This window comes from Vicia villosa, linkage group LG1 (genome assembly GCF_029867415.1).
Source record: "Vicia villosa cultivar HV-30 ecotype Madison, WI linkage group LG1, Vvil1.0, whole genome shotgun sequence".
In the NCBI taxonomy this organism is placed as follows: Eukaryota; Viridiplantae; Streptophyta; class Magnoliopsida; order Fabales; family Fabaceae; genus Vicia; species Vicia villosa.
The window spans coordinates 170,857,615-170,867,255 of NC_081180.1; the positions used below are offsets into that span (position 1 = coordinate 170,857,615).

The 9,641-nt window shown below is 31.1% G+C and overlaps 1 protein-coding gene across 1 annotated transcript; it reads right to left on the reverse strand.

Annotated features, from left to right (window-relative positions):
* Nucleotides 1-2,411: 2,411 nt before the first annotated feature.
* Nucleotides 2,412-6,850, reverse strand: LOC131659397 (uncharacterized). Its single transcript, XM_058928595.1, has 7 exons — nucleotides 6,826-6,850; nucleotides 6,482-6,568; nucleotides 6,221-6,321; nucleotides 6,041-6,112; nucleotides 3,681-3,821; nucleotides 3,150-3,251; nucleotides 2,412-3,009 (listed from the first exon to the last, which is right to left on the reverse strand). The coding sequence occupies exons 1-7, from the start codon at nucleotides 6,848-6,850 to the stop codon at nucleotides 2,521-2,523; spliced, it is 1,017 nt and encodes a 338-aa protein (XP_058784578.1). The 3' UTR covers nucleotides 2,412-2,520.
* Nucleotides 6,851-9,641: the final 2,791 nt, after the last annotated feature.

A 9,641-nucleotide genomic window follows, 5' to 3' on the forward strand; every position in this document is an offset into this window, starting at 1 on the left:
AGCAACAAAACACAACATCCACTTATTTTGTGGCTACAATGATTTTGTAAGTGTAATAGTAAAACGAATAACACCGACTTAATTTAATTCCTGAAGTTAATAGGGGTTGTGAAGAAGAGAAATATTTTGTAATGTTTTTTTTGAACAACAGGTCTGTCCAACCCCTGATGGTTAACAGAGGCGGTCAAAAACTGACTACTAATGATGCCAACCCGTCTCGATCACTTGGAGTGTTTCCCCCACTGTCTGAAGACGACGCCGTCCTGAAAGAACGTTGCTTTGGATCGGGACACCCCTCGATGAGGTAGTCAATACTTCTTTGTCTTTATGTTGTTGCCAACAGATCACATTGCTTTTGATTTGATTTTAAAATAACTGAATTACTTTGTCTTTGCAGGACACTACTCGAGATATTTTGAAGAATGCTCTGGGTGTAGTGGTTATTGATGATCGTGAGTCCTATAACTTTCCTACTCCATTGGAACTGTCAAACAAGGATGACGTTGCTGTTGGCAGAATTCGCCGTGACCTATCTCAGGATTGGAATCAACGGTATAACTTTTTCTTTCACAATATATTAGTATCAGTTTCAATCAATTTATATTTTCTATATCATTGCGGGTCATGATGTTGTTTTTTAATACAAGATACAGTGTTATATCAAAGTACTGATTAAAGAACAAAATACAGTGTTATATCAATTCTCAATCGTTTTTTATGTTGATTTGGTTGTCTTTTTGAATTGTTTTGGTGACTGATGATGATGCTGGTTTTAGGGGAAGGATAATTAGTTCATGAAGACGAGAGGATTAGAAGTTTGGATCCTGAAACCTCTGAGGATGAGTGGCGGAAGTGTCGAGCTAGATCTCTTAGGAGAATAACAATGACGTGCATGATTTGAAGTACAAATATGCTGGAAAGATGAATCCAGTTTTTGTAATTTAACTTAACATTCCTGATTGTTATAATTTCTTACACGACTGGATTTTTTTTCATATGTAACAATTTCTTTTGTACAAGCTATAATTTATGGATTATTGATTTATGCATCAATTGGTCTGTGTTTATGAAAATAAAGATCAATAATATTTTATGGTGGATTAATGATTTGTTTATAATTGGTTTTTGTATATGCAATCATTGGATTAATGATTTATGTAAGCCTTACACGACTGGATTTTATGGATCTGTTTATTGTATGATAATAAACAACTTTATGAAAAACTAAAGTTAATATATCCATTTAATTGTTTTCTATTTTATATCATTCTTTTTTTGTACTTTTAAGTCATTCCCTGGTGACGTATCCGCGGTACACACCAGTACTCGTGCGTTGCGAACACACGGGTGACACATCAATACCGTGTAAACGCACGGGTAATTAGGTCAAAACTCGTGTGAACTCACGGGTAACACATCAGTACCGTATGAACGCACGGGTAACCAGATAAAAAATCTGTGTGAACAATATAACTTTTGATCTATAAATAAACCGTTTTCTATAAATAAATATTACTTTTGAAATTTTTTTTATCAATTTAATAATTTTGCTTAAACAACATAATTTTTATATTTCAATTTCATATAAAAAAACTTTGTCGATTTGTTTTTACTTAAGACTATATATATCTGATAAACCCGGTCCAACCCACACCAGAACCCGTGCGAACGCACGGGTTTCTCACTAGTTGGCGAAAAGAATAAAAATGAAAAAACTTACGGTGTTGAACATTTTGCCCCCAATTATAGAAAAGAGGATAAAGCTTTATTAAGGAGAATTATTGTTATTTGAATTTCTAATTTTTAAATATTAATTTTGAAATTTAATTATTTTTAATTTTTGAATTTTATTAAATTTTGAATTATTTTTAAATTGAAAATTTACAATTTTTAAATATTTTTAGTTAATTTTGAATTTAAAACTATTGTATGTCTACATATTGTTTATTATATTTATGTTATAATAATATAAATATAATAATTAAAATTTTTTTATTAAATAATTTTTCTTATGTAAGGTGCACACTACTAGAAATACACGTATTTCCTGCGGAATTACCTGCGGATTTTTGTTAAATTTTCGCAGGAAACGTGTTTCCTGCGGATTTTCCTGTGAATTTATGTCCCCAGCTAAAACCTTCGTGGGTAATATTTTTCGCAGGTAATTCCGCAGGTATCTCCGCAGCTAAATCCGCAGGAAACATTTCGCAGATAAATCCGCTGGTAAATCCGCAGCTAATTCCGCAGGTGAATTTGCAGGAAATGTCTATCCGCAGGTAAATCCGCAGGAAATTTCTTTCTAAAATTAAATAATTTTTTTATTTTAATAATCTTTTGAACCATTATATATATTTAAATAACTATAACATAAAATAAAACTATAATTTTCAATAAATTAAACTTGAATTCATATAACATAATTGGTAAGAAGTACTTACATAGTTATTACTAATCATTTGTTTGACAAGTTAAAAAGATAATACAATCCAAAAACTAAGTCAAAATGAAAAAAAGTACAAATCAAAATTCATTACTAAGGTCTTCTTCATCTGTTTCATCGACGACATCTTCATTTGTGTGATCATTTTCATTAGTGGGTTGTGGTGGATGAGAAGAAGACCCAACAAATCCTAAATGATTCATTAAAAATGAAATTTTATTATTCGCTTCGGCCATCTTTTCTTCTTGTCGATGCAATTGTTGCCTCATCACCATCTTTTCTTGTTCTTGTCTTTGCAACGATGCATTTAAGGCATGGCCTTGACTTCTCAAAACATCAACCTCTTGAGAGTCACTTGAAAGACTTGAGGGTTTCTTTGATACAGAAACCAAAGTCTTAGATGCGGTTCCAAGACCAAATACCCTATTCCCTTTCTTCTTTCCAACCGACTCTACCCATATATCCAAATCCGGTGGCATTTCATTAGTTGGTTGACTATCAGCTTCGTCCTCTCCTGGAATAGTTGGATTCTGAGAAGAAATCTCCAACTTTTTCTGTTCAAATTTATCCTAAAAGAAAATTGAAAAAATAGTAAGGAATTAAATTCAAAAGAAATGATATTTTCCAAAAGACTTGTGTGCATATTTGAAATTCAATCAAATTAACACTTCCCGAAATACTTACATATAACACTTCCCGAAATACTTACATATGCAGATTCAGCATGAACTCCAACCCAACTTTGATCCTTTTTCCGATGTGTGCGAAAATAGAACTCGGTCAATGATGGATCTGCACCCTTTTCCTTTCTCTACAAATTACAAAAGAAACAGAACTCAATAATTTTATCTATCAAAGTATATGATATTGGTATAGTGAGACTTAACATGTGAAACTATGATGATGTCAAATTAAGGAAGTCAACAAACAATATTGGCCTTCAAACTATTCTGACAACAGTAGTGTTTAATCAATGAATTGAAGTAAATTAAAATAACACCACTCTAAAATAGTGATGCTATATGGTGAACCAAAGAAATAATAGCCTATATCTACATACTAGGTTTCTATTTATATATGCATTTTTTAATTAAAATCCTTCTTGGTAGAAAGAAAAAAGACTTTATAAAGCATAAAGACAGTCATTGGATGTTTAGGCATGAATGGGTTGCAAGCAGGGGCAAATTGTTGGTAAGGAAAATATGCTCATAATGACAGAATAAACTCTTAATTAGATTACCTGAAATAAGTCAAAGAAAGAATCTCTTTGATTAGATGATAAATGGGTACCTGGATTCTCTGGCAGGTTATGAATTCTGTATCTTGTAGATCCCTCTTTTCCTTTGGAATAATCCTCCCAATCAGAAGGACCAATAAGAATCTGTAAACAATTTTTAACATCAGCAACCAATATATATCAAATTCGGCTTGCAGTCAACAGTTCCACTTCCACATATTTATGCATTTAACAATCGTGGATCGATATCAGACGGTTTATATTTCAAGTTTCACATTTTAGGTTTTACTAAAATAATCAAACATACAATGAAATCTTTGATGTATCATCAAACCCTTCATGAAATATGCATTTAGAAAAGCATCTATAGTACTTTGCCAATCATTGATAGTTGTCCTCCACTAACACAGCTAAACTTGTCTTAGCTTAGAGACATTCTCATGTTCAAATGGAGCCTTACATTACATGTTCACAGAAACTGTCAAAAACACACATAACTATCCATCAATTATTACCAATATACTGAATATTTATCCTTGTGGAAGCTTCATTTGAACCATCTCACTTTCTTAAGCACACTACAAAACTAGTAAAAACAGCCCTTATAAGTGAGTGCCAATACTCACTAATTCACAATATATAAAAATTTAAAATAAAAGCCTATAAATTTTCACGAGAACATCTCCAACTTGTGATTACATTCTTTTATACCATTTTCACAAATTGTTATCAGCTTAGATACGAATCACTGTTATGTCTAGTATATTACAAAGAACATAGAATCTACAATTTTAATGTATGTCTCAAGATCTCAAACAAAGACATCGTATCATGACATGTTGGATAGACAACAGTAGTAACCCTCATATCAGGGCAGCAACATTCAGTCAGACATGACATAGTTGTCACTCCTTCCTTATGTTCACTAGAGGACACACTAAATGGCTTGAGTATTCTTCAATGAAGCACTATAATGCAACTGATGTAGAATGTGATTCTAAGGCTGTTAATTAAGGGAATGCATTATGAGTAAAGTGAAGGAAACCTATTTGGAATAATTCAAGACAACAAAACAAACAGGTTCCATGTTTTGAGAACATAACGGTATATAGAAACATTACTTCTTCTGTCACCAACATAGGAATACATCATACATCATACATACATAGAAATAAACCAAGAAGAAATTATAAAATAAAATTCTAAGAGACACACTAATATAATCTCAAATATATTTTTTAATAATCAAACGAGTCGATCAACCTGAAGTTATTGTTAGTGGCAAAGTACCTAATGAAGTTCAATTGATAAAGCATTCTCTTATTGAAAATCATTAATGAATGCGGGCATGCATGAATAGACGATTAGAGAAACATTGCCCCTGTCATTGCAACTATTAATGACCTAAACCTAATGGCCATACCATGCAAACCAGATCCAAAGATGGATTATTTTGTCTTAGAGTTAATCCCACACTCTTACTTGCTCGTGTCGAACCTAAAATCACAAAACCAGCCTTGTACACCCTACATTGATAGATGCTGTAAACACAATATAATTCTCTCTTTAACAATGACACTTGGTCTCTTGTTCCTTTCTCACTTGGTAGAGTCCTTATTGGTTACAAGTGGATGTTGACAGTGAAAGAGAAACGTAATTGATCTATCAACAAATAATAGGCTATACTCATAGCTAAAGGCTTTAACCAAAGGTGGAATGTTCTGCAACATGCCTACACCCTCACAGACAAGATTTCTCCTCTAAACAAATTATGTTACACACTATAATTAAGTCTGGTGTGTGTGATGTAGTTAACTATATTCAGTTGTAACAGTAAAGAGACTCCATGCTTGTTAAAGTTGAAATTGAAGAAAAGAGACTATGATCAATATTTTGTCACTGTATATAGATATTACTTTTTTTCTCTTCACAAATAGGATGACTTCTAGACGAGTATTACTACGGGTATTTCATGAGTGAATTGAAGCTTCATATTATGAGAAGAGTTTAGGTTGAGGACTCTCTGACCAGAAATTGTTTCCGTCAGCATTTGAACTCAGGTAGCCAAATTCTTCGCGACAAGAACTCGCTAATCAATTGAGTTTAACCACTTGGTTAAGGAATAACTAAAAAAAATGAGTGTAATTGTATTGAAAACCCTTATGTAACTAAAAACCCAACTCAACAAGAGAACTATATAGCTAGTTTAATTGAATTGCAAACTGAAATATCACCTTAAAACATAAACCCTTAGCAGACATGTAAAGTACTAACATCACCAACAGAATTATCAAACAAGAAGTAAAATTAGAGCAAAATAAACAGAGCTAAGAAATTAAAAAAAAATAGAAATCAAACCTTACCGTAGTAGAAGAGGTGAGTTGCAACAACAATGGTGGTGAGTGAGAAGAGGATAGGGAGAGAAAAAGAGAGATCTGAGAGAGAAAGGGTAAAATATAATAGCTTATATTATAAGTGCTTATATTGATTAAGATGTTTATCCAAACATGATAGTGTTCATCAAATAAAGATGCGTAACTTACGATATTGGAGGGAGATGACCAGCAATGCAATGCCGCACCAGTATCAACAACTTCAACCGAATTTGATGCAAAGGTTAGTGACCGCGTCTTCCCAAAAGTTCCTGGCAACAACCCCATAAATCGACATATATTATCATCTTAAAACAGTACCAGTGTACCACTATGATTTTACCCACAATTATCATCAGAACAAGCAACATGAGCAAGAAAGTCGAATGGAAAAGCAAGCAAAACGACATTAGTAGGAACACAGATGAATACCTGAGTTGAAGTGTGAAGATGAAGAAGACGACGGCGCTAGGGTTCGCGAAATCGTGCTCCGGTGAGGTTGCGGCAACAGAAATCGTGCTCCGGTGAGGTTACGGTATCAGCGCTAGGGTTTAACAAGTATCAGGCTTGTTAGGTTTTCCAATTTTGTTTGAAGGCGTTGATGATACTATAGACGTTGTAGGAAGAGGTTTAACACTATCGGCTAAGTGGTTTGTTTAAAATATAACATTGCTGAACTATAGATAACGTCTCTTTCAACAGAATCGAAATTAAATTTAGTGTCTTAGTGATAAAGATTAATGGCTACTAAAAAAGTTAAAGATTAATGGCCAAACCAATTTTAACTTTTTTAGTAGCCATTAATCTTTATCAGATTTTTTTTATAATTTTATTTTTTAAAACTTTTATAGCTACTATTAAAATATAAATTGAAAAATTAAATAAATATATACATATATATATATATATATATATATATATATATATATCAAAATTTCATACAATTTATTTTATTAAAAACTAAGATTAAAATTAATTAAAATACATCATAAAAATAATTAATAATATAGATAAAATAAGAATTAAAAATTAAAATTAAACTAAATAAAAAACATAAAAATAATTAATAAAATAGAAAAACAATGATTAATTTTTTTTGTTAAATTTAAACAAAAATTAAATTATGCTTAGAAAAAAATATGAATATGTCTAATCTGCAGCAAAATCCGCAGGAAACGTTCCTGCGGAATTACCTGCGGATTTTGTATTGTGTTTTAATTTTATAAAAATAGATTTCCGCAGCAAAATCCGCAGAAAAGTTTCCTGCGAAATTACCTGCGGATTTTCTCTTGTAGTTAGTTGTTTTGGAGGAAATATATTTTCCGCAGCAATATCCGCAGGTATTCCTGCGGAATTTTCTGCAAAATCCTTATCCGCAGCAAAATTTATTTTATTTAATAAAGTGGCAGGAAAATCCGCAGGTATATCTGCGGAAAAATTTCCGCAGGAAATTCCGCAGGTAATCCGTGTATTTCTAGTAGTGGCAGAACTCATGCAATATTTGACACATGTCAAATCTTATAAGTTTCAAAGTATTTTTCATCTAAAGAATTCAGATATTACGTTAAAGGTAGCTTAACTGACACTTACTAGTTGAATTAATGGTGTTGTTGATCCAAGGTTCAACTCCTGACAAAGTAAATTTACATGATTTATAAATCAACAATTTTTAAAAAATATGTATATATTGCCATGTGTTTTCACCTAACAAACATATGTACAATATCTTCACTATTCTATGACAAATAGAGGGCGGTATTCTTATAAAATTTGCGATGTATTTTTCAACTTGTAAATTGTTAAGACGAGTATTTTTGTGGGTGTTTTTCAAAGTTTTTTTTATAGAATAGAATACAGATGTTTAAAATATAAAAATATAAACTGTCTTTTTGTATTCATTTAAATTAGTTGTATGTGAAACAAAAAAATTATTTTTGTCTATTCATGTCCCTTAGCCATTGGATATAAAAGTCAATTGAAGTGGCAATTCATTTGCGTATAACTGATGTAGTATAAAATATAAATTCTCAATTTGAAACGTTTTCAATAAGTTAAACATAGAAAGAGTCTGTGGTTGGCTTGTTGTCACTTACCTAATGGAGTACAAAATTTAAGAGATGGAAGGGAAGAAAACATAGGAGAGTTCAATATAGAAATGACTGAAGAAAAAAAGGTATGGGCAAAGGCTGCTGATTAAGAGCGGATGTTACGGGGAACTGTGTCAAACATACAATACAAAACTTTGAACACGACGTTATGTGAATGTTTATACATGAATAGATGATAAATTTCTTATTAATAAGAGAATTGAGCTAGCAAACTTTAAACCTAGCTTTTATTTCTACCTTTTTATATTCAACTCAACACAATTGCATTAATATTGGAAATTTCTAAGGGATTACTAAATATATCAACTACAATACGTTTTGCAATTTTTTAATATTGTTCACACGATCTCCACTCATCAACTTTGGTTGTTGCTATAATTTTATCACTATAAAAAAATTCGCTTTTCGTGGCTGTTTTAATGACAGAAAAATTTATGTCATAGTGACCGAATTAGAAATAAAAATTTAATATTAATGAGACAATTTTAAAAAGTAATTAACATAAATTAGTTCCTGATTTAAAGACTAAAATTTTGATCATTGTAGTGATCGAATTAGGCACAAAAATTTGATTTTCATGAGGCAATTTTAAGATGTCATTAAATCGGTCACAAAAACATATTTTTATATACAATTTAATTTATATATAAAAATTAGAGACTCAAATTTTGGTCACTAATATTTTTTATTTTTTTGTCTACTTTTAATCTTTTTATTATTATTTATTATGTTACTATTTTCTTTTTATTTTCTTAAAAATTTTAATTTTTTTCAATTTTAATCACGGCTTTTTTAATTTTATTTTATGAAAAAAAACACTAAAATCGGTCACTAAATTTCATTTACTAAATATTTGTGTTGCGGAGACCTTGAAGGGAGCATACCTTTAAAACTTAAGATTTTACCACTAAATCACATACACACAACAATTATTACTTTCAACATCCATTTGAACCGAATTGGTCTAATAGAACCTAGTTCTTTCTCATAAAAGAAAAATAATATTGAACCAAGCATCCATAACATCATTAATGGGTCATAATTGTGACCATACAAAAATCGTTATGCTGATTTTGTTCATAATAGTGGTCATAAATGTGTTTTGATCCATGCGATATATTTTCTCTTCTATAGCTTATATATTACCAAATATTTACGTAAATAAGATATTAATCTAAGATAATGTGCTTGGCTGATGTTGGTATATTTAGAACCACGCCGATATACGTGGTTTTTCAAATATATCACCATGCAAATGTAGTTTTATCAATCTATATCATATCATCCGGTTAATGTTACATCTGAAAATTGAGTTTAGTGTCGGACGAAAACCAACGCTACAAGGCCAAAAACCGACGCTATTGGATAGTCACTACAAGAAAAGAAGCCTCCAGCCTCATAATAAGCATGTGGCAAAAAAGGGATGTTGCGACGTGATTATCACATCGCTACTTGTATAAATTATTAAAAAAATCAAAGTAAAG